At 34.8% G+C, this 24,671-nt stretch overlaps 2 protein-coding genes and 1 pseudogene across 3 annotated transcripts; 2 read left to right on the forward strand and 1 right to left on the reverse strand.

The window, feature by feature from the left end:
- Positions 1-4,258: 4,258 nt before the first annotated feature.
- LOC107802905 (metal tolerance protein 4) lies at positions 4,259-8,611 on the forward strand. The gene is made up of 7 exons (XM_016626487.2): positions 4,259-4,638; positions 5,922-6,091; positions 6,615-6,813; positions 6,949-7,127; positions 7,210-7,360; positions 7,795-7,925; positions 8,006-8,611. Exons 1-7 carry the CDS (start codon positions 4,404-4,406, stop codon positions 8,183-8,185), a joined length of 1,245 nt encoding a protein of 414 aa, XP_016481973.1. The 5' UTR covers positions 4,259-4,403; the 3' UTR covers positions 8,186-8,611.
- Positions 8,612-11,267: 2,656 nt separating this feature from the next.
- On the reverse strand, positions 11,268-13,760 carry LOC107802901 (uncharacterized). 2 transcript variants are annotated; one of them, XM_016626482.2, is made up of 3 exons: positions 13,436-13,732; positions 12,609-12,683; positions 11,268-11,610 (listed from the first exon to the last, which is right to left on the reverse strand). In XM_016626482.2, exons 1-3 carry the CDS (start codon positions 13,583-13,585, stop codon positions 11,464-11,466), a joined length of 372 nt encoding a protein of 123 aa, XP_016481968.1. In that variant the 5' UTR covers positions 13,586-13,732; the 3' UTR covers positions 11,268-11,463. The 2 variants fall into 2 exon arrangements, with proteins under 2 accessions (XP_016481968.1, XP_075078475.1); XM_075222374.1 differs by lacking the exon at positions 12,609-12,683 and having other exon boundaries at positions 13,436-13,760.
- Positions 13,761-15,434: 1,674 nt separating this feature from the next.
- On the forward strand, positions 15,435-18,518 carry LOC107802900 (CDT1-like protein a, chloroplastic; annotated as a pseudogene).
- The last annotated feature ends 6,153 nt before the right edge of the window (positions 18,519-24,671 follow it).

Genomic DNA, 24,671 nt, shown 5'->3' on the forward strand with positions numbered 1-24,671 from the left:
GGTCATATCTTCCCATGTCCTTATAGAACCTGCGGGTAAGATGCGAAGCCATTGCTTCACATTATCTTTCAGTGACAAAGGAAATGCCCTTAAGTAGATAGCATCATTTGATGCTCCATTGTATTGGAAGGTGTTCATTATATCGTCGAAGTGCATCAAGTGAGTATTAGGATCTTCGTTCATCTTCCCTCTGAAAGTGAAATTATTTTGGATAGTTTGAAGCAAGCCTTGCTTCAATTTTAATTTATTTGCTGATATATGTGTAGGTATGATACTTGACATTCCTTGATTATATACAGGCCTAACATAGTCACCCAATGATCTTCCCGGTCGGGGTACTGCATTCTCGAACTAGTGTTCGACCAAAGGTCGGTTTAGATTGAACCTTCGACCCCCATTTAGTTCGACTATTTCATCAGTAATCCTCCGTGCAACTTCTTGTTGTGCTGCTTCCCTTGCAGCTAAGTCTACTCATTCATTGTCCTTATTTTTCATGGTTCCTTGAGTTGAAGTTTGTCCCAATGATTTTTCTTTTAATTATCTTTCCCTTCTCAGATGTCGCACGTGTGTTTCCAATTATAGTTCGTATGGAATCACTTCCCTTGAAGAGGATCGAGTCATACACCAAAGAAATCAAAATTTGAACCATGCGCGCATGTGAGAAAAAAATGTGAATACACTAAAGTAAAAATTGGTTCCTGAATTAGTACTACAAATTATTTTAACACTATCGATTGCCAATCCCCGGCAACGATGCCAAAATTTGACGAGCGCAAAACACACCCTTAAATTGTGCTCGCTAGTCAAAGATATTATAGATTAATTATAGTCTCCACAGGGATTGAAATTAAACAGTGTTTGAATAATCTCCAGTTGATTACTATCCAGAAAAATTAACACTTGGTTAGATAACTTTTACTACGATTAACTATTGAAGTTTAAGCAAATAATAATTGATCACTAAAAAGAGCAAGTGGGCACGAAGAAATATTTATGAGGAAAATAAGGGTAATTGACTAGATAGGTGCACGGAAACTGACTCGGGATCTAATTCTTGAGTTAATTCACTCTATAATACGATCGATTCTTACGAATTCAACCGATTATCATATTACACTTGAAGCTAATATTCCTCTTTCGATTAAACACTAGTTTCAGTAATTAACCCAATTAAAGCATGGTAACCAATTGCAATAATAAAAATGATGTGTATGATCAAAAGGGTAATTTCTCACGAATATTTCGTATTTCTCGTTCAATCAACAATTCAAGAGGCTTCTTATATTACCTAATTGAATCATTAATCTAAACTAGAGCATAAGATGTGTATGAATTTAATATCAAACTTTTCTTCCGATTACGCAAAATACTAAATAACTCCACAATACAAATCAAGCTCAATCAATTAATTCTAGCAAGTATCAAGAATCGAATCCCTAGTCAAGCTATTGAAATACCATATCTATCAACACCCAAATGGAAATTACTCCATAACAATGGAGTAGGATATCTCAAACAAGTTTAAGAACAAAGAAAACATCAATTCTAAAGATTTGATACAAACTCTCGTATTGTACCGATTGTAGATTGAAATCTTGATGATTTTTTGAGTCTTCTCCCTCGGTGGCTCTCCAATCTTCCCTCTGTCAAAAGATCATGAAAAAGGGTGTTTTTGGTGCCTTTAGACCGAAGTCCAAAATAACCCCCGGACGAAACTACCCTTAATTAGCGAAAATAAAAGATACTCTAAGGAATTTGGACTACAGCGCCGCATGCCGCACCGCAACATGCGGCGCGCCTGTGGCGATTTCCAAAACACATTGAAAATACTATTATAGGCATATTTTTAACTGCCGCGCCGCGCTTCGCGGTGCCCCATGCGGCGCGGCAATGCATTTTTCTTAGAGTGAATTTGTTTCTCTAGTTTTTGACATCCAGACTTGGTCTTCGACCCCTGAACGTGATCCCGACTTAATTACTTGGGCTTCTACTTAGACTTCAAAGCTCCAAATAGCTCGGATTGGCTCCATCATAGCTACATATCTCGGAATCACCCCTATAAGGCATAAAATACCCAATAAGTGCAAAAACACTACCAATTAAAGGTTCAACACAAGTAAAATACAGTAATTTGAGTGCAATACTATAGCTAAAACACGAGTTTCTATCCTATCATCACTAAACTAATTGTAATGTAAACCAACTTACCAAGATGAATTGTCTTTAATAGAAAATCTGGAAATTATACTCGAAAATAATTTTTTTTGAGCAAGTTACCTCGCAAATACCAGGTTGCGGGTTAATAATAATCACACATATAACCATATCATAAATGCATCTTATGTGGTATACATGACAGATGAATGATCCCATATTCACCTTTGATATTTTCAGCATTTATGGGATTCAATCCCAATTTTAGTTGGTCTATTAATTAGTGAGAACAAACAACGTAAGAGAATTCGTAAAGAAATTCCTAGTTCTTTAATATTTACCCATGTGAATTCAGTTTTATTTTTGCACATCATGCTTAAATTAACATGGCTAAATTAATTATGCCAACTGAGTAAATTATCAAATATTGATAAACTTCAGGTTTACATCATGACGTGTGCAATTATCAATAAACTCCAAGTTTATTATGATATAGGTTTTTATATCAATAAAATTCTATTTTATTGTTACATACTTTTATTTGTGTAGTACAAACTGGAGAATAAAACGGGTAACTTTTCAAATACATATTACCCCGCTATAAGTTGCAGTAATAGAAAATATTAAATCTTTCCTTTATTTATAGTCTCAATATAACCAACCGATTTCCCGAATACATTAGAAACTCAATAAGTTTCTTTGAGACTTACTACAACACAATACCTTATTGATAATCAATTTTATTTCTCCAACATAGTATAATTGGCTCTTCCAGAGCTCTCAATTAATTTTATACTACCATATATTCATCAACATCCATATGGTGAATATCTCTCTTAAAGAGAAAGTTATATCATTATGGTCATGGTCAAAATTATATGCAAGATCTGTTTCTTGCATTACTGTTGTACTTTAATAATCATATTGCCAAAATATTTTGGCATAATCACAATACGTGACCAATGACCATTCATGCTACAATAATAAAATTATTTTCTTATTTCATCTCAAACCTCCTTCTAGAGGTGAGTGTGATATATTCACTACCACTAGCACGTTTATATTCTTTCAAGAATAAATATGTATTCATAAATCACATGTTATCACATTCAAGCCATGAATGGACCATAATTATCTATATGTGCTTTAGAAAATCTCATGTCAAATCGATGACAAACATTACTTTCACAGAGTGAAGGATTATTTTGAGAATCCTTATTTTTCTCATTACCACAATGATGGCGATTAGAATTTCGTCTATTGTCATGTCCACATCCATTGATACCTTCACGGTAATAATTTTATCTTTTTTCAGACTTATTACATATTGCTACCACATTCTCTTAAGAGAACGAGAATGAAGCAAATTCAATGGGAGGAGTTTTCACTTCCTGTGCTCATAATCATACATGGATTTGATTATGGCAAGACATAGAAATTTTACCATTTTAGGTAGTTATAATTTCTCACAAACTCTATTAAAGTTATAATCAAAATTTATTATTTTTGCTTGTATTTAAAATCAAATTATAGAATTTCAAAAATTTAGAAGAGAAAAATAAGGTAAAATACTTACCTTAAATCCGGAATTTATTCATGAAGAAAGTTCATGGATCAATTGACAATCATTGTGCTCAATATTATGTAGAAGTTGAGCATCATGCATGTATCCCAAAGCCTGGCGATCAAAGCAGATGCCTCTACTCAATTGGTTAGAGTCTTGTGTTGTGTTATGAAACAACAACATTGCAGAGAAGAGTAGAGGGATAATTCTTATGGGTGAATTATAATAGAATAGAACTCCTCTATTTATAAGAAAAAAGTGATTTTGCCACTAAATAACAAACCCTAAAATCTAACTAAAATATAGATATTCATAATCCTATTTATAACAATAATATATTAATAGGGAATAAAGAAAAGAAGAGAAAAAGCTGAAAAGAAACAAGCCTGTACCAGCTAAATTTAGAGAGTACGAAACTACTATGAAAGGTCGAAATGACAATCTTGTCAAAAAGCTTTACCACTTTTATTTTATTTTAAAAAAAAAACTTTTATCCAAATATAAAAACATTTTCTAGAAAAGTCCAACTATTTTTCGTCACCAGGCAAATTCTCATCACATATTAAAATCAAACTAATAAAGACAAAAAACCAAAACCTCTACATAGAGAGCAGCTATATATATGTCAATGGGGTGGTAACAGAATTGAAAGTTTAAGCTTTGAATTGTGGGGTGTGGTGAAAAAATGGAGGGAGAAGAAGTAAAGAATGAAAACAAGACGCCATTGTTAGAAGGGTGGAAGCTTAGTGGAAGTGAACGGCGGAGCAGCCACCGGATAAGTCGCCGGAATTCTGTAACATCTCTGAGGGGTGATTTCTTGGCAAGATTACCTGAAAAGGTCAAGTCTTGTGTTAATGATAATGGTGATGTTGAATCTTGCTCCAATATTGACCTTTCCAAATCCTCTTGCTTAACTAAAGGTTCTCTCTTTCTCCTCCCTCAATTACACTTTTGCTTATAAAAGAAAGGGCAGCCAATGCACTAAGTTGACGCTATGCGCGGGTCCGGTAAGGGGCGGATCACAAGTTTTATTGTACTCAATCTTACATGCATTTCTGCGAGAGTTGTTTTCACGGCCTAAACCCGTGACCAGGATGTGTCAATAAGTTTACCGGTTACGTCAAGCTACCTTTACCCTTTTGCTTGTCAAGAGTCAATTTTAAAGAGAGAAAAAACGAGTCATTTTTGCTAACTTTTGGAATTAAATTGAACTAGATTATATCATCTTTAATATCAAAGTGAAAGAACACAATGTTAGTAAAAGTTTCTTAGTTTGAGTCTTTAGAAAGAAAAGTGCCAAACTTCTGTTACAGAGAGGGACTGGTTATCTGTTTTTTTTTCCCTTTCTTTTTTCTTTCTTTGATATTTTGTGTATATCAAGCAGCTAACATGTATATTTTTTTTGTCTATCTGTTATGTTTATTGGAGAAGGTATGAGGAGATTGGGAATATATGTTGTGTTGAAATTGCTGCCTAAGCTACTACTTTCCTAGCACATTTCAAGTATATGGACTAGCATAAAGTATACATGTGTTCTATAGGTGAAGGAAGTAGAGAAGACCTTGTGAAATTGATCGGGTCATTTTCTGTTTTGTTTCATTTATTTTGGTTTTTTGGGTTGCAATTTTTTGTGGAATAGGCTTTTTGTCTTAATTGTTTGTGGTAATGGTTGAGCATGCATTTTCATAGTCCACATGATAATGTTTTAGCACGATTAAGGACACTAGTCGACTAGTCGTCAGTGTGGCTGAAACCTGCAATTTTGTTTACAAGTTGTTGTTGAAGGGTGGGGAAACACTATGTTATGTGGTAGAGATAATGCGATGATGAAATTTAGTGGAAGATGCTGATCCTAGGCAAAATTTGGTGTTTTGACCATGTTCCATTAGATCTTAAGGACTCTCAAAACCTGTATTGGTGTTTGGTTACATCTCTCGTCCCATTCCCTTTCCTCCTTTAGTATCAAACTTGAGTGCGTGGTTGGAAATGGAGATTATAAGTCTTGATGCTATGTAGGTATATCAAGAACAACTGCTTGATACAATTCTTTTTGTTATTCCTTGCACATTAACTTCATTAAGACTCTGAAGTGTTTGAAATGATATCAAATTGCACCCCGCCTACAATGAAGCTAGCTAGTTTCCCTTTCTTTGTTGAATTGTTCATTATTTTTTAATTATTATTATTTTATTTTTTACCATAGGAGAAAAGGACTACTATGAAAAACAATTTGAGACATTGAAGTCATTTGAAGAAGTTGATTCCATTGTGGCATCTAACTGCATTGATGCTGAGGATCTTGAAGAACAAGCTCAACATGAGAGGGCGATGAAGATCTCCAATTACGCAAATGTTTTATTGCTAGCTCTTAAGGTAATAACAATTACATACTTATAGTGGCGGACCTAAGTACAATGAAGGGGGTTCAATTAAATCCCCTTCGTAAAACAATTGCTCTGTAAAAATATGATAAAGCAATTTTTTGTATATATATTAGTTTTTGATTCTCCTTGACATACGGGAAGTTTTAAATTTAATGGGGCTCAAAAATTGCAATAGGTCACAAGTTCGAATCCTAGGTGGCAAGTTTTGAACCCCCTTTACCATTAAATTTAAAACTTTCCTTATGTCAAGCAGATTCGAGAACTTGTATATATATATACAAAAAGTTTTTATCCAATATGTACAGAGCAATTTCTGAAGGGGATTCAATTGAACTTAGGTTCGCCAGTACTTGCACTCCAGAGGAAATTAGTTTGGCAAAGATGGTGATTATGCAATTTCATATAATGGCTCTGGTAACACATTTTGCTCCTTGGATATCAATGCCAGTAGTAGTGTGATGTTTTATGCATTTTTTCTGTAATGGCAGTAGTAACTATCTTGCACCTTGCAGATCTATGCCACGGTGAAGAGTGGTTCCCTGGCTATTGCTGCATCTACATTGGATTCCTTACTTGATCTCATGGCTGGTGCCATACTGTGGTTGACTCACCTATCAATGAAAAATATCAACATCTACAAATATCCTATAGGGAAGTTGCGAGTGCAGCCAGTAGGAATTATTATATTTGCTGCTGTTATGGCTACACTTGGTATGTGATCTCCTTTGACATGCTAACCATTTCATTTAGAATCCATTGAGTCGTTACATTTGTTGGGGGAGCTATGTCAAGAAAAGTATCCGTGAGAACTCTATTGATATTGTGCTTAAGTTTCGTCCATTTTAGGCTTTCAGGTGTTGATTCAGGCTGTAGGACAACTAGTTGAAAATAAATCTCCCGAAAAGATGACCTCGGATGAACTTTTCTGGTTGTATGCTATCATGATAACAGCCACAGTGGTAAAACTTACCCTTTGGCTCTACTGCAGAAGCTCAGGAAACAACATTGTACGTGCCTATGCAAAGGTGTGTTTAGTATCTGTGCTTTCTGGCTTTGACATCCTTATGGTGATTCTCTACTTGTCTAAATTGAAGATATCTTTGTCAGGATCACTATTTTGACGTGGTAACTAATGTAGTCGGATTGGTAGCAGCTGTCCTTGGTGATAAGTTCTACTGGTGGATCGATCCCGTTGGCGCCCTTATCCTTGCAATTTATACAATCTCCAACTGGTCAGGAACTGTTTTAGAGAACGCAGGTAATTCTTGTTTCTTTCAACACGGTGGTTTTCTGGCTATTCGGGACACGGATATTAGTTATTTAATGGCGAGAGTGGAAACAGAAAAAAAAATTGGTGATGAAGGCTGGCTTCTGCTGCCCTTCTCACCTGAAGGAACATCACTTCATCATAGTGAATCAGAGTCATGAAAAATTCTTTTCTTTCTGTATATATCTTGTATAAGTGGTTTTTCTAAATCAAATCCATAAACTATTACTTTCAATAAAAAAGGAAATATCACCAAATGATAGTGAGTGCTGCAAAATTTTGTGCTGGCTACAAAATCCAATTGTTTGATAGCCCAATTGAGATATTGGAGCTCGAATTTATTAAAGAAGTTCGTTCTACTTTTAAAATGTTGTTATGGACCGAAGAATGTCCGATGCTAACCTGAACAAGGTTTTCTCATGTAGCGTCATTGGTGGGACAGTCAGCGCCTCCCGAGTATTTGCAAAAGTTAACATATCTTGTTATAAGACATCCCCAAGTGAAGCGCATTGATACAGTTCGGGCATACACATTTGGTGTTTTGTACTTTGTAGAGGTTGGTGTCTTGAAAATCTCTAATAGCATAATGGTTTTTCTGTCAATCATTTTAAAAGTAGTCTGCTTCTCTCAACACAGGTTGATATTGAACTTCCAGAAGATTTGCCTTTAAAAGAAGCACATACTATTGGAGAAACTCTACAAATAAAGCTCGAGAAACTCCCTGACGTTGAACGAGCATTCGTTCATCTCGATTTTGAATGCGAACACAAACCAGAGCATTCTGTCCTCAGCAGGCTACCAAACACTGAACCTTAGCATTTACAGTTATGTACAGAGAGATGTGGATATACAGAGGAGAGTTGCAATTACATTCGTTTCCGCTTCAGTTACTGTAGACACAAACATTAACTGATGGTCTTAAGTGTATATTCATATGATTCAGCACAGTTGATTCTTGAAAGAGATATAGTGAACTTGATTTTAATTTCAGAGTGAAAAGTACTTGTGTCATTTTTATAAGGTTGCAGGTTCACCCCTTTTGGAAATCTTGGAGATCCTTTTGTAATAGTATTTAGAGTTTTTATCATTTCCAAAGTAGAAATGTGGCATTAAATTATATGTCAAGATTAAAGGTCCTGAGCTTAAGATCTCTCAGTGTACTGGCACTTGTATGAACTATGTTTGCCATTGTATTCCCAGCTAATACAAATTTGAAATATAAAGCATTTTAAGATTTTCAAACAGGGCATTTCTAAGATTAACCGAAATGGGATGTTGCTGAGAATTTGGTCGGGGAATTATCACTTTTAACCCGCGCCAGAAGAAAAAGTATATAGAATTTGTATAATTTTTGTATATAACATACAGAATATATATATATATATATATATATATATATATATATATATATATATATATATACATATATATATATACATACATATATATATATATATACATATATATATATACATACATACATACAAAAAATATACAAAATTTTATATATTTTTTTCTGCTATTATTTTTACTGCGGCTATATACATGGGGATTTTTCTGGGGATTATTACCTGCAAGTAAAAAAAAAAATCCGTATGTAAATTACCTGGGGTTTTAATCCGTATGTAAATTACTTGCGAATTTTTTCGTAGGAAATTCTAAAAATTCACATGAAAGTTTTGGTATGAAAGTTAGGAGTTTCCTTGCGGATTTTCATACGAAAATATCTGCAAGTAAATCCCCATCAAAATTTCCAAATAAATCTATAAAACTTTTAGACAAAAAATTAAAATTACTGCTATAGTATTTTTATTATTAAAATTATATACATATATTATTTTTGTATTTGGATATACGCTTCTCACACATATACAATACCACAACATTGTTTTTCTTATATTAGTTATTAATTACTATTACTATTACTATATTACTATTACTAAATATATATCCAAACATCTCCCTCCAAATTTTCATGTTTTGTAACTTTCTTAACATAAGACTAGTTTATTACATTAATACACCAAGAGGCTTTGAAGCAAATACAGTCGGACGCCTTGCCAACATGCTGAAGTTATAAACCGGATGCATTAATTAAGGATTTGATAAATCAAGTAAAAAATTATTTTTAGAAGTAAAAGCAAGTGAATTAAATTATAACTATATACTTTTAGTTTAATAATATTCTTAGTTATTTTTCAAAAGTTTCATTTATATTCCTTGAATGCCACTAATTTCTTTTTATATAAATATTATATTAATTAACAAGAATTCTTGTATATCGTAATTGGTAAGAATTATTTCGTTAATCCTAACAATTTATACAAGATCAAGTTATTATAATATGCTAGAAGTTAATCAAGAGATGATGTTAGAAAGTAAAATCATATGGTCACTTGAAATTAAGTTTCAATCCTAAGATTTACAAACTAATATCATTTTAACACACTACAATTAAATTTTATCATTTTAAATACATGTGAAAAAATAACATACATAAGATAAAAAGTTAATAAAAGTTAGTTACATTTTTTATAAGTATAATATAATTTTTCTCTGCTTAAAAATTAAACTTAAATTATGCACTTATGCATAATTTAGTATATTTTCTGATGATATTAACTAAAATATATGAGACATGGCCGTATCTTAGTTTTGTTATATCCTTTTATATCAACCATCTTAAGATTTTAGTTCTTGATATAACTAGATTTATGCTAATGATATTGTTATTGAAGTTGTTGAAAAAGTGATGACCGACTATATTAAATTAATGACTTGTAATATTCAATCCGAACATATATATATCATTAAGTTTTATATAGAGTCAGTAATTTAACTATTTTTACCTATAAAGTCGAGAAAATATAATAGATAAAATTAACACCTAAGGATGTGTTTTCCATATCAAGTTTTTGTAGTTTTTAGAAGTAAAAAAATATTTTTAAATAAAAATGATAATATTTTCTTAAAACTTTAAATAATATTTTAAAGTATTTATAGAAAATCAAATTTAAATATCTTACTATAAAATCCTCAGGTAAATTTTCAAGTATTATATATTCAACTAAAGCAGCAACAATAACATTTCTATCTAAATCCTAAGAACAAATCCTCAATCAAAATTTCAGACAAATTTTTAGGTAAGAAAATTCTCAGCTATATCACCAAGAACAAGTTTCTAGCAAATAATAATAAAATTTGCATGTAATTTTCCAAATAAGCAAATTCCAAGAATTATTTTTAAAACTAAATATACAACAACAAAATCTCTAGGTAATTTTTCAAGTAAGAAAATTCCCAAGTAAATCTTCAAGAAAATTTTTTCAGCTACATCCGCATCAACAACATCCCTAGGTAATTTCTCAGCTAAGACAATCCCCTAAAAGAATCTCAAGCTAAATTCACAATAACAATATCCCCAGGTAATTCCCCAAATAAGCAGATCCCCAGGTAAATTCCCAAGAAAATATCCCCAAGTAAATTCGCATGTATCGCTATCTGGGAATTTTCCTACGGAGTATCATAGAAAATTTTTTCTATTTTTTTGTTTAATCACCTGCGAAAATGTACTTGCGGATTAGTTTCCCCGGTAATTTCCTAGAAAATACTTTGGCTCTTTATGGCGCCAAAGTTACGTACATATTTTCTTGGGAAAATATTTTTCGCAAGTAAAATATTCTAAATTTAGGAATTTTAATTTTTCTCATGAAAATCCGCATGTATTATCTGCAAATAAAATTCTCAGGTAAAATCCCCATGAATTAACACTTTTCTTGTATTTCCAATTTGGTCGTTGCTGATATACCTTCTTTTTCCCGAGGGAATTTATCATATATAACATGAGATCAAGGGCGGAACTAGAGATCAAGGGCGGAGCTAGAGGGACAGAAGAGAATTAATTCGAACTCATTTAGGCGGAGGATTATATTGTATGTAAATCTATATAAACCTTCTTTTCCCGTTCTTTATTCCCATTCATCCTTGTTGAATACAAACCATGAAGCAAGATAAGAAAAATCAAGAAACTTGCATTAATTCTACATTTCTAATTTATTCCTAATAAAATTTGCTTTGTTATCCAAACGTAAATGCTAAATCCTAGAAGTAAGTCTGACTGCTGAAGGTGTCACCAGAGGACCACCATCATCTTCTTTCTTACCCTCAACAGCTGCTGTTACCTTTTCTTTTTCTTCACTTTCTTTTTTCTGTTTCATCTTCTTCACCCCTTCTTTCTTAACCTGCTCAAGGACAAAGGAATAATAAAAAATTAAAAAATTTAGCTTTAGTCAGGTTGCAAGCATTAACAACAAGTGTCGAAAGACAAGTAACACAAATCCAGGATACGTAACGGCCAGCAAAGATGAATTCAGGATTTAAACTATATAGGTATAAATGTAAATGTGAATTCTATCGCCATTTCATTTCATTTGATTGACCCAGTTTCAAATCTATTATTTGTACTTATTTAATAAATTATTTTAATATATACACAAGGCCCGGGCCAAAGTATGAACTTATAACTAACGCCGTAGTGACTTGCTCCAAGTAATGGGCAGTGACTTGAAAATTAAGGTAAGTAACCATGTAAATATATTTAAATAAATGTAACCCAACTAGCCGCTCATCCAAACACTTAAACTAAAAATAACCGGTGAAGGTATAATATATACATAATTTATGTATTATATGTGTATAATTATGTATAATCAATGTATAATCTATGTATATAGATAGTGATTTTGTATGATAATGAATTTGCTATTTGAAACGTTTTTGGCTTTATTGCTTTAAAGTTATGTAACGTCTCTTATTGGAAATGTTTATTAACTTTGTTAACATTACTTTAATATGCTACGTTACATTCTTGAAAATCAGAAGTCCAATTCGGAAGTGAACAAAGTAAAAGCTTTCTACTATTGTGCTATAGTTTCTCTTTGTTAATCTTTGTTATCACGGTGTGGGCGAAATATCCTTAAGGACAGTGTCCTGGACACATCTCAAGCTAAACCTTTTATTCTCGATAATCATCCAATAATCCGTTTGAAAAAACTTTCTTGAAGATTTACAATTGCAAGGTCGTAGATTAGAATATATATTATCCAAAATCTATTCTACTTTTTACCAAAATTAAAGAGAGAATTATTAATGTGAATAAAAGAAGAGTTTGTCAAACATGATATATAATTATAAATAGAAAATAAATTAAATTAACTTTGTCGTTATGTCGTACCCTTACCTCTGGACTATTCACTTTTAGTGCATATTCTGGTGAATAAAGCTCTAACTGACCTTTGTCCATTTTGCTAGTCATCTTCCTTGGCATCAAAATTGAAGCAATTAGGAAAAGCAGAACATTTGAATAATAACTCTATATATCTCTTTTTCACGTAGTTATGTTTCAGTAAGTGTTAATTAAATGATACGTTTAAACAAAGAGGATCTTTTACACATAATTCTTATGATTAAGACTACTAAATATTCTTCATTAGAGATGCAAAAACTTTCACACACGCATATAACATGAGAAGAAGGTAGTAGATTTTGAATTTAAAGATTGAAGAATAACATCTCATTGCTAGGTATCCTTTCTACATTAGCTTTTCTGGATCTTTTTGATATTAAATGAAAAAAGGAAAGAAAGTCGAATACATCATTTTAGAATATCCCACTAGGAAAAAGTATATTTAGATATTGTTAATAAGTTTGAAAATTTCTGGACTTCAAAGATTAAAAAAAAGGCAGTACGAAGTAGGGATGTGTTCACGCAGCATCTGAAGAAATGTCGGACTTAAGGGATCTGAAGAAATGTCGGACTTAAGGGATGTGATGTAAGCTGCCTACCTACTCTGATGCAAGAAAAGTATCTCGTGTTCACGCAGGATCTGAAAAAATGTCGGACCACAAGGGTGTGATGTAAGCTGCTACCTACCTGATGCAAGGGCTAGTGACTAATTTCATGACTTGAACTCGTGACGTATATACAAAGATAACTATATCGTTGATCTAAAACTTCCCAAGACTATATATAAATAAGAACTTTCTTCAAATTTTGAGTAAGCTTACCATGTTCTTGTTTTGATCATCTGACTTTTGTTGGTAACTAGTATTCACTTTAACAGCATAGTCTGGTGAGTACAATTTCAGCTGACCTTCTTTATCTGTTGATGCTGATTTTGGAGGATTCCCTTTGTGTTTTTTGCTATTAGTAGTCATCTTGACAACTGAATGAAAAAATAAATCAAATGATTGCAAAAAAGAACCAAAAAATGATTAATGTCAAATATATAGAGAAAAAACAGGAAAATAATTATTTCAATAGTGGTTTGAAAAGCGGTGCAATTGAATGGAACTCCTGGCCATCATTGCTAGGTGTCTATTGCCTTTGTTCGCCATTTGTAGATATGTGGCAGTTTACGAAGAACTGAAACTTGCACTAATTTTATATACTAATATCTAGAACTAGAAATAGTTCCTTAAAAGATAAATTTTTCTAGAGTTTTAACTTCTATAAATGAAACTTCATGCTACTGTTGTGGAGTTTTACTTCTAGAAGCTGAAACTCCATAATATTGGCTATTTTTCAAAGATAGAATCGAAAAGGGGTAAAGTACACAAATATTCATGAAATCTTATACCTATTTATCTCATTGAAAAAATTTCAAGTTTAACAAGTGTTATCTCTCGCAAAACCTTTAATTTTTGACCTTAAAATTCTCCCCATAAAACAAGTAGGAGTCAAAAGTTAAAAGACCATCCCAAAAAATAATTTCTATGTTATTCATGAAGTAATTGCACAAATAGTCATTCTCAGGGATACTATTTAGAGATTAGCCAGTACTTATTTTGTTCTGAAATTTTAAACTAAAAATCTTAACTTCCGGACAATTCAGGATATTTTTATCATGAAAATTTGAACTGAAAAACTGAAATTCAGGACACATGGAATAATTGATAAATAGCAGCCCTTTAAAGTGGCTATTTGGTATCATTTCTACGTTATCATTGACCATGTAACTATTGGGCCTCATATTCCAAAGAAGAATTAACCCAAATAGCCGTCCACCTAACAACTTAAACTAATAATAGACGTTGAAAGTAAAATATATGCATAATTTGTGTATTATATATGTATAGTTGTGTATAATCAATGTATAATCTATGTATATGACTAGAAAAAATAAATAATGAATGTGACCGGCTATTTGTGTAAAGATACTCTTTATTCCAAATATACTTCTGCTAACACTATCGCTATGCCCAGCTCAAGAATAACTTGGCGCAAAATCTGACATGGCATACGAGACACGTCATCATCCACCTCACCATTCCCGCCAAAATCATCTACCTATAAATTTCTTTCATCCTTCTCTGTTTCTCTTTCCGCCTCCCATCATCAATGGAGTTCATGGAATCTCAAATCATCTCCACCGTCGGATCGCAAATCATCTCCGGCGAATTCAGTTTCCGGTAAAAAATACGCCGGTGTACTAGCTCCGGTGCTGGACCAATGGAGCACCAAAACACCAGAGAAACCGATAAATCTTCCTTTCAATGTCCAAAAACGCAGCGCCCGCTCCCTAGTCTCGTTGAAAGACGTCAGAGAAGCAGCTCAGAAGCTACTAAAACCCGTGCCAATCCGGCGCGAGCTGCTTTATGACCCGTTATTAAGCTCCGATGAGCAGAAATGCTCGTCGGTATCTGAATCGCCAGTGGCTGAACAAAAGAAGATATTGATTTGAATAATTTTTATTACTCTCAAAATTAATAATACTTCATCGATCTGGAAAATTTGTTGTGATCAACGCATCTAATTTCAGTGTGTGTTCAGATATGGAGTTATTAATGTATTTTCAAATAAAAATTGTATATTTAAAAATTATGTATAAGCACCATATTTAAAAATTATGTATAAGCACTATAAATTAGAAGTTTAAAGTTAAACATAATTTTATAAATGTTTTAGAAAATATACTAGTAAAAGTTAGATTGTTTGATTTTTCAAATGGTAATAGTTTCACTATTTTTTAACAAAGGAGTAAATTTTGGTCAAATTATAGAACATATGGCTTTTGAAAAGCCAAAAGTAACAGAAAATCAGGGGACAAAGTGAGTACTACAGTTAGCTTCTCCAATTCAAGATCGTTGTCTATAGCTGTTTCAATATATTAGCTTCTGAATAAAGCTTTTTTTTCTTCTTCAAAATCATTAGCTTCTGAAAGTTGCATGTAGCTTGAGAGTTTGAACAAATAAGCTGAAAGAAAACAGAAAAGTCAGCTAGGACTTTTATGGAAAAACTACTTGTGCTTCTGGATTACTACGGTCTCTTCAATCTTGGCTATTGAATGATGTGGCATATGTATGAATATCCAGGTGATTCTTAACATATATGTTTGTGTTAGTGTAGGTACGTAATGTTGGAAAAGTTCTTCAACAGCATGGATAGTTCAATTCGGCTGCTGCATTTGAAGGGTTCTGCAACAACTTTCACTAATATTAGTGCCAAAGTGGAGAATTTGACTGATAAGTATGAAGATCACAAATGTTCAATCATTAATAATCACGGTGTTATCTATATCGAAAGGAATACTAATTCTTTATCTTTTGACTTCTAGAAGGTTTTCTTACAGCCATTTAGCTCAGCTGAAGTTTATTTTACCTGAAGCAATTGAGATACAGAAGATTCTCAAGCATGATGAGCTCACTTGCTGTATGAAGCCAGATTTTATATAACTTTAAATGCCAATGCAATTGATGGTAGTGAGAAGTGGAGATCTAACACTAGCAGTGTTCTGTTAAGGAAAATTTTCCGCTCTCGGCTCTTGGATTTCTTCAAGTCCCACCCTGGGGTAAGCAATTCTTCTAACGTTTTCATTTATTTAAAGAATGATTCTGCCCAAATATAACTCGATTCACTATTGATTCTTATTGGTTAAATTTACTAGGAAAGACTGGCAGGGTGTCAGGTGTGCCTGTCCTACTTAGTTCTTAGTTGATATTTATCTTTGTTGTTATGCGAAGATGTGCATTTTCTGTAAGACATCCTCCAACTCTTTTCCCTCTGCTCTGATGCTTCATTTGCAAACAATTGGTCTTGACTTATTGAGAGAAATATAGACCCGTTAACAGTATAGCAGAAGTTTCATATGGAGAAGCCGAGATTTTGAGTTATGGGTCTTTTTCAGTATGGCACGTTCTCTGACAAATGGTACATATGTTTCTAACATTTACATTTTGGAGAAGATCTCAAGTTCAATCATATTGTATAGTGCCTCTGGAACATTATAGGTGCTTTATACCATATCATGTTAGATCACAACTGCTCAGCGACCTGTATTTTACTCGTCTCAGCATTGAAATAACCAGCACAAACACTTTTACATATATGACCACCATGTTGTCTGCTAAGATCTCGTTAAAGTAGATTTGCATGTTTTACCTGAATCATATTGCCCCCTGTATCCCTCTAAAGAAAAGTGAAAGGAAGATGATTAGATGTATGATATTATTTCCATGACAGCACTTTCTCTATGCATGCATTGTTGGCAATAATTACTATTTTTGCATTTCAGGGTGATGACATTCCTGAGGAAACGTTGCCTGGGCCATTCTCACAGTCTAAGCAAGCAGTGCCAACTCGTCTAGATCGTCAGTCTCATCCTTAACCAATGAGACACCTGATGGTGCATTTTTGCTGCAGTCAGTATCTGCATCACACCTGTCTGGCTCTTTTAGAAGATACTTTTCTAAACAGGCATCTATTACCGGAGGAAATGCCGAAGAAGATAGAGCTGGGCTTGTGCCAGTTTCTCCAGTTTCATTACCCCTCAAAGTCGAAAGTTCCACTAAGAAGAAACCAGTAGCATGTGCTGATGCTCCTAAGTTATGTTCAAAACAAACTAATATGAAATACTCTTCAGGAGGGATTGTTTCGGCTAGTTCACCATCATGTCATCCACCTGCACCTCCGATGATTGAAGCCAAAAAGGGAGAAAATGGTTCTATGTCTGCTCCAGCTACCCCTATGCTTGAACCTCCTAAGAGATGTTACATGAGTCCAGACGATGATCCAGCTGAAACACCAATAAAACTAGCTAGGCATTCATCGACTAGAAGGTCATTATTCTTCGACACTCCTGTGCAGAATGCAAATTCTGCTGATCAAGTCTGTGAGAGTGAAAGGTTTCCAACCGATGATATTTTTGACATTCTTCCTGAGAATCTTCTGAAATCGGTAAGACAAGATCAACTTGCACGTCAATCTTCCTTGATAGAATTTGTTTAAACTAGCTCCATATGATTCATTGAAATTCTCATCTCTTGTAGTAGTTAAGCTACAAAAATTTGTCCCTCTGCATCTTTAGACTTTTATACTTCCATGAGTGTATCCCATAGCTTTATGTTTGTCATTCATGAATCATGAGATTATTGGGGGATTTTTCCCAACTTCTGATTCCACCAACGAGAAGTTGACTTGTATGACTCCACAGATGGGAGAAAAAGAGAGTAATGCACTAGAGCAGCAAGATCCAGCCATATCTCAGGCAAAAAGGCGCAAACAGATGATTGCTTGCTTGCCTCGCCTCTTTGACATGGTTTATTTCTTTTTTCAATCTATTAAATGTTCTGTCATGACGAAAGAAGAGCTCATGCACAGACTAATTTCCAAACAGACGGAGCTTACTGATAAAAGTAAGTCTAGTTGATAACTTATAATAACCATTTAGTCCTTTTAGATTTATACAAGCTTCATTTTAATCTTGATGTTTCATTAATGCAGGAGAAGTTGAAGAGCAGCTCATATTACTGCAAAAACTAGCTCCTGAATGGATTTATGAGAAACCAACATTTAGTGGAATTCTCCTCATATGGTAAGCTTCCATTCTTGATATCTGTTTGCTTTTTCTATTACAATGATTCATCCTTCACGTTTTCTTGATCATTTTCCTTCACTCAACTTTTGATGCTTGTTATATTTTGCAGCCAAAATCTAAAAAAAATGTTTGAAGTTTTATTGCCGTTATTCTTATTATGCAGTGTTAACAAGATATCAAATCCTGACACAATTCGTTCAAGACTGGCTGAAGCCAAGTTAGAGAAGCAAGAAAATAGTGATGGTACGATATTTTACCAACTTACTAAGCAATGACGATTTACTCAAAGTTTGTAAATAATAGTGTACTGTTTTGTTTGGGTAATACTGGGTATGTTGTTGTAGTGTATTGTTTTGTTTAATTAGGTAGATATATTTACAGTACCACTTCTGCTCCACAACGGATAGTGGAGTTCTGACTTTGTCTCATATAAAGTCCACAAGTCGACTTTATATGAGACCAATTTTTTTTTTTGGTTTCCGATCCGATGTCCGATATAGTCACAAATTTGTATTGTATAGTCACAAATTTGTATTGCATGATCACGAAATGCCATAAAATGAACTCGAAAATCATGGTGATGTAATGAGTATTGGTCACTATGCCGCTTTCTATGGACATGTGTAAATTCAGGCCAATCAGAGGCCATTAATTTTTTTAATTATAAAATCAACATGTATTAGTATACTCGAAAAAGTGGATATAATCATAAATTTGTGTTGTATGACCTCGAAATGCCATAAAATAAACTTGTAAGTCATGCTGAAGCAATGAGTATTGGTCACTAGGTTGTTTCCTGTGAACCTATGAAATTTCATGCCAATAACAGTCCGTCAAATTTTTTATATAAAATCAGTAGGTACTAATACACCTGTCACGACTCAGATTCCCACCGAAGCCGTGATGACGCCTAACATTGCTTGCTAGGCAAGGCAACAACCAATATGCATAAATAAAATCTAATAACAGTACTAAGTAGTCTCAAATGGGAAATAATATAAATAGCTGAAGTCAAAATAGCAAAACAACGGACAACTATCCCAAAATCTGGTATCACCGAGTGCATGAGCTCTATAGAGTACCAAATACAAAGTTTGACCAAAATACAAAATTGTCTGTAAGACTGAACAGTAAGAACATAAGATAAAAGAGGACTTCAAGTCGTGCGAACGGAACAATAGTGCTACCTCGAAACATCCAAGAAAATCTAGATATAGCTCTAGCAACCACCGCTATCAGCAATACTTGGATCTGCAAGTGATTCAGAGCCAGTCGCTCGTGTTCATGTAGATGACGTGGATTATAGCATACGAAAATCTGGGAATCGAGGAAATTCAAGTTTCATGACCCTAAAACACCAAAAAATGAGGAATGATCGTGGCGAGGCGATGCCTAATGTTCCTTAGGTCATTTTTTATGGGCCGACAAAATTTTAGGCGATTCGGGTCCAGTCGTCGACCCATGCAGATGGTGTGGGCTATATAGCACACGAAAATCTAAAAATCGAGTGGAATTCTAATTTTATAGCCATAAAACGCAAAAAAAAAAATGAGGAACGGACATGGCGAGGCGATGACTAATGTTCCTTAGTTCATTTTTTATGGGCCCTCAAAATTTTAAGCGATTCGGGTCCGGACGTCCGAACCCATGCAGATGGTGTGGGCTATAGCACACGAAAATTTGAGAATCTAGCAAAATTTCAGTTTTATGGCCCTAAAATGCTACAAAACGAGGAACGGTTATGGTAAGGCGATGACTAATGTTCCTTAGGTTATTTTTTATCAAGCGGTAAAATTTTAGGCGATTCGGGTCCAGTCTCCCGGACCATGTAGATGACGTGGGCTATAACACACAAAAATATGGGAATCGCGCGAAATTCCAGTTTTATAGCCCTAAAACGCCAAAAAACAAGTAAAGGTCATGGCGAGGAGATTACTAATGTTCCTTAGGTCATTTTTGATGGGCCGACAAAATTTTTAGGCGATGCGGGTCTAGTCGCCTAGACCCATGCAAATGGTGTGGGTTATAACACATGAAAATCTAATAATCGGGCGGAATTCCAGTTTTTTGGCCCTAAAACGCTAAAAACGAGGAACGGTCATGGCTAGACAATGACTAATATTCCTTAGGTTATTTTTAACGGGTCGAAAAAATTTTAGGCGATTCGGGTCCGGACGCCCGGACCCATGCAGATGGCGTGGGCTATAACATACGAAAATTTGGGAATAGGGCAGAATTCGAGTTTTATAGTCTTAAAACGCCAAAAAAAAAAAAAGGAATAGTCATGGCACGACGATCACTAATGTTCCTTAGGTCATTTTTTATAGGTCGACAAAATTTTAGGCGATTCGAGTCCGGATACCCGGACCCATACAAATGGCGTGGGCTATAGGATACAGAAATTTGAGAATCGGGAAAAATTCCAGTTTTGTGGCCCTAAAATGCCAAAAAATGAGGAACGGTTATGGCGAGACGATGACTAATGTTCCTTAGGTCATTTTTTATGGGCCAACAAAAATTTAGGCTATTCAAGGCGATTCGGATCTGGTCGCTCGGACCCATGCAGAGGGCGTATAGCTCACGAAAATCAGGGAATCGGGTAGAATTTCAGTGTTTTGGCCCTAAAATGCTAAAAAAATGAGGAAAGGTCATGGAGAGGCGATAACTAATGTTCCTTAGGTTGTTTTTGATGAGCCGGCAAAATTCGGGTCCGAACGCTCAGACTCATGCAGATGATGTGGGCTATAGCATACAAAAATATGTATATAGGGCGAAATTCTAGTTTTATGGCCCTAAAACTCCAAAAAACGAGGAAGGATCATGGCAAGTCGATGACTAATGTTCCTTAGGTCATATTTGATGGGCTAAAATTTTTTAGGCGATTCGGGTCCGGTCGCCTAGACCCATGTAGATGGCATGGGATATAGCACATGAAAATCTGGGAACCGGGCGGAATTCAAGTTTTATGGCCTTAAAACGCCAAAAAATGAGGAACAATCATGGTGAGACGATGAATAATATTCCTTAGGTTGTATTTTTGGGCCGAAATTTTTTTAGGCATTTCATCCGAACCCATGCAGATGTCGTGGGCTATATGACACAAAAATCTGGGAATCGGGTGAAATTCCAGTTTTATGGCCCAAAACGCCAAAAAACGAGGAACGGTCATGGCGAGGTGATGACTTATTTTTCTTAGGTCATTTTTGATGGGCCGACAAAATTTCAGATGACCGGACCCATGCATGTGGCGTGGGGTATAGTGCACGAAAATCTTGGAATCGAACGGAATTCTAGTTTTATGGCCATAAAAAGCCAAAAAATGAGGAACACATATGGCGAGATGATGACTAATGGTCCTTATGTCGTCTTTGATGGGTCTACAAAATTTAAGGCGATTCGGGCCCGGACGCTCGGACCCATGCAGATGGCGTGGGTGCACACGAAATGTTGGAATTGGGCGAAATTCTAGCTTTATGGCCCTAAAATGCCAAAAAAATAAGGAACGGTCATGGCGAGGCAATGGCTAATATTCCTTAGGTTATTTTTTATGGTCCGAAACGTTTTTAGACGAATCGGGTCCGGTCGCCCGAACCTATGCAGATGGCGTGGGTTATAACATACAATAATCTAAAAATCGGGTGGAATTTCAATTTTCTGGCTCTAATACACCAAAAAATGAGGAACGGTCATGCTGGGGCGATGACTAATGTTCCTTAGGTTGTTTTTGATGGTTGGCAAAATTTTAGGCAATTCGGGTCCGGACGCCCAGACCCATGCAAATGGTGTGGGCTATAACACTCGAAAATTTGGGAATGGGGCGGAATTCTAGTTTTATGACCCTAGGAAGCCAAAAAACGAGGAACGATCATGGCGATGATGACTAATCCTTCTTAGGTCATTTTTGATGGGTCGACAAAATTTTAGGCGATTCGGATCCGTGTTACACCACATGTTTTCGTACGTAAAAGTACGCCATACGTAAATTGATGAAATCTCGGAAATAAGATATTACATCCCGCATTTTCGCATGTTAAAGTTTCGTCGTAAGGTAATCGACGTAATTTCGGTAATGGGATTATTTTGAGATTATAAGCATTATGCTATTTCAAACAAGTGACGAGTAAATTAGTGACGGTGAGAGGATAAGCGAATCGAAGAAAATTAGTTTCGGCGAAATTTGACAATTTGGGATAAAATACGGCACGAGCTATAATACCCGATATTTATGGACTGGTACCATACAAGGTACAAGGTTTTAGGAAGATAGGAGTAAGGATAAGAAAGGGCGAGTGAGAAGGTGACTAGAATGAATAAGTCCTCAAGATTAAGCCCAGGAAAACAAGAGAGCTAATGGTTTCTCTAAGTTATACAAAGCTTGGTATAACCTGAATGAACTCAAATGAGTCTAAGACTAATGCATTTAGAAGAGATAGAATGCTGCCATGATAGTACAATGAGAGTGTAATTGTGATAGATAAAGGATGACGATTGGGCCTTCGATTGAGTAATGATTTGAAGAGGATTCATGAATTGTACGGGATTAAAATACTCACGTAAGTCAATCTTATTGGGATTCTATAAAATACAGTTATAAAAGCACAGTATCGCCGCTAAGTGGATCAGGAAAATCACTTCAAATACTCCTCGATGCAACGTAAGCACTAGTGGCAAGGTATTACGTAAGAAGTTTCAAGTTATCAGTGGAATATTGTAGATCAATATTGAGGTGAATCAACAATGGATGGACAAAAGTCAAAAAGTATGAGATGAGATTAGGTTGTCATTCTTAAGATGAACGGTAATGAGGAAGCATTAAAGGACTTAGATTTATACATATGGGATAAGCAACGAAAGTAACCTGGAGTTCGGTAGCATACCTTAGTAACGATAAATCGAAGTAAGAGTTATGGTATAGTATGACCTACCTAGATGCAGTAAAGTCATACGAATGGATAACCGGTCTATGAAATAAGATATAGTAATATTCGTAAGTTCAACAAAGTATGGAGCAAAGAACTTCAGTATACCTATAGATGCCCCGAGAGACATCTTATCAAGCTTTGTATATGCTTACAAATTGAGGCCTAGAGATTGGCTAAAAACTGGAGGAAAAAGAAGAGAAGAGTCGCATAGGCGCACATACTAGGAAAAAGTCGTACATGCTGCATGACAGAAGGTAGCAAGAGTTACGAGATTGGAAAAATTCCGACCGCAAACCGTGGTGTGAGAAAGAGGCCTAAAGGGGGGAATGCCCTGACCTTTGGATTTATTCAAAGAACAGTTGCCTAAATGGCAAGAAGGGTATTAAAGTATCCGCAAGAGCTATAGGTTATGATAATGATAAGTGCATCAGTCAACATTTGAGGACGAATGTTCCAAAGGGGGAATGATATTACACCCCCCATGTTTTCGTACATAAAAGTACGCCATAAGTAAATTGATGAAATCTTGGAAATAAGATATTACATCCCGCATTTTCGTATGTTAAAGTTTCGTCGTAAAGTAATCGGCGTAATTTCGGTAATGGGATTATTTTGAGATTATAAGCATTATGCTATTTCAAACAAGTGACGAGTAAATTAGTGACGGTGAGAGAATAAGCGAATCGAAGAAAATTAATTTCGGCGAAATTTGACAATTTGGGATCGAATACGGCCCGAGCTATAATACCCGGCATTTATGGACTGGTACCATACAAGGTACCATGTGGCCATTATAATAAGTTGTACAAGGTATGTTAAAAGTGAGTAGTATTTTAAGTAAGTTGAGATAATTCTTAATTGTTGGGTAATGGGATATTACCTAATTAATTAAGGGAATTTTGTGGATAATTAACTAAGACTATGGATAAGCTTAAGGAGCCTATACGTGGCAGCAAAGGCCATTATGTAAGTGTGACTCGTAAGGTCATATAATAAGGTGGCAAATTTTGAAGACTTTGTGGCCAAGTCATCCCCTAAAGTGGGGCCCACTCAATAACATAAAAATCAATCCCCCTAATTCATTAAAGGGAGATGGGTTAGAGATTTAACAAAGTAACGGATGGAAATTCTCAAACAAGAATTCTTATGAATCCCTACAATGTTATAGCAACGTGACTTGCAAATCTAAGGGATACCGGTACAATCTTTTTCAAGAATATCATACGGATTTTTTCCTACTTTGATCCGCCGTTACGTGTTGTCACAATTGACGTGTGTTAGAGGGATTGTCAAGAGAATCGGCTCAGGTATGTTAAGGCTATCCCTTCTTTCCTTTTGGCGTGATCCAAATGATACAAATGAAACGAGCAAAATACGTAACTTTCATAAATGACTCTATTCATAGAAATACTAGGGGTGTCTATATTCTTGATTCCCCATGTGTCTTATTATTCTATCATATATTCATGAGCCTCAGAAAAATACGTATTTGATAAAGTTTATCCG

This window comes from Nicotiana tabacum, chromosome 9 (assembly GCF_000715075.1).
Source record: "Nicotiana tabacum cultivar K326 chromosome 9, ASM71507v2, whole genome shotgun sequence".
Lineage (NCBI taxonomy): Eukaryota > Viridiplantae > Streptophyta > Magnoliopsida > Solanales > Solanaceae > Nicotiana > Nicotiana tabacum.

What these genes read in the sequence shown, in the direction of transcription:
- LOC107802901 (XM_016626482.2), bottom strand. Translation starts at nt 13,585, where the DNA reads ATGACTACTAATAGCAAAAAACACAAAGGGAATCCTCCAAAATCAGCA. An exon ending in ATGATCAAAACAAGAACATG is followed by an intron (nt 12,684 to 13,435) that starts GTAAGCTTACTC and finishes ATGCCAAGGAAG; the next exon opens with ATGACTAGCAAAATGGACAA. An exon ending in TAAAAGTGAATAGTCCAGAG is followed by an intron (nt 11,611 to 12,608) that starts GTAAGGGTACGA and finishes GTCCTTGAGCAG; the next exon opens with GTTAAGAAAGAAGGGGTGAA.
- LOC107802905 (XM_016626487.2), top strand. Translation starts at nt 4,404, where the DNA reads ATGGAGGGAGAAGAAGTAAAGAATGAAAACAAGACGCCATTGTTAGAA. An exon ending in TGCTGTTATGGCTACACTTG is followed by an intron (nt 6,814 to 6,948) that starts GTATGTGATCTC and finishes CGTCCATTTTAG; the next exon opens with GCTTTCAGGTGTTGATTCAG. An exon ending in AACTGTTTTAGAGAACGCAG is followed by an intron (nt 7,361 to 7,794) that starts GTAATTCTTGTT and finishes TTTCTCATGTAG; the next exon opens with CGTCATTGGTGGGACAGTCA.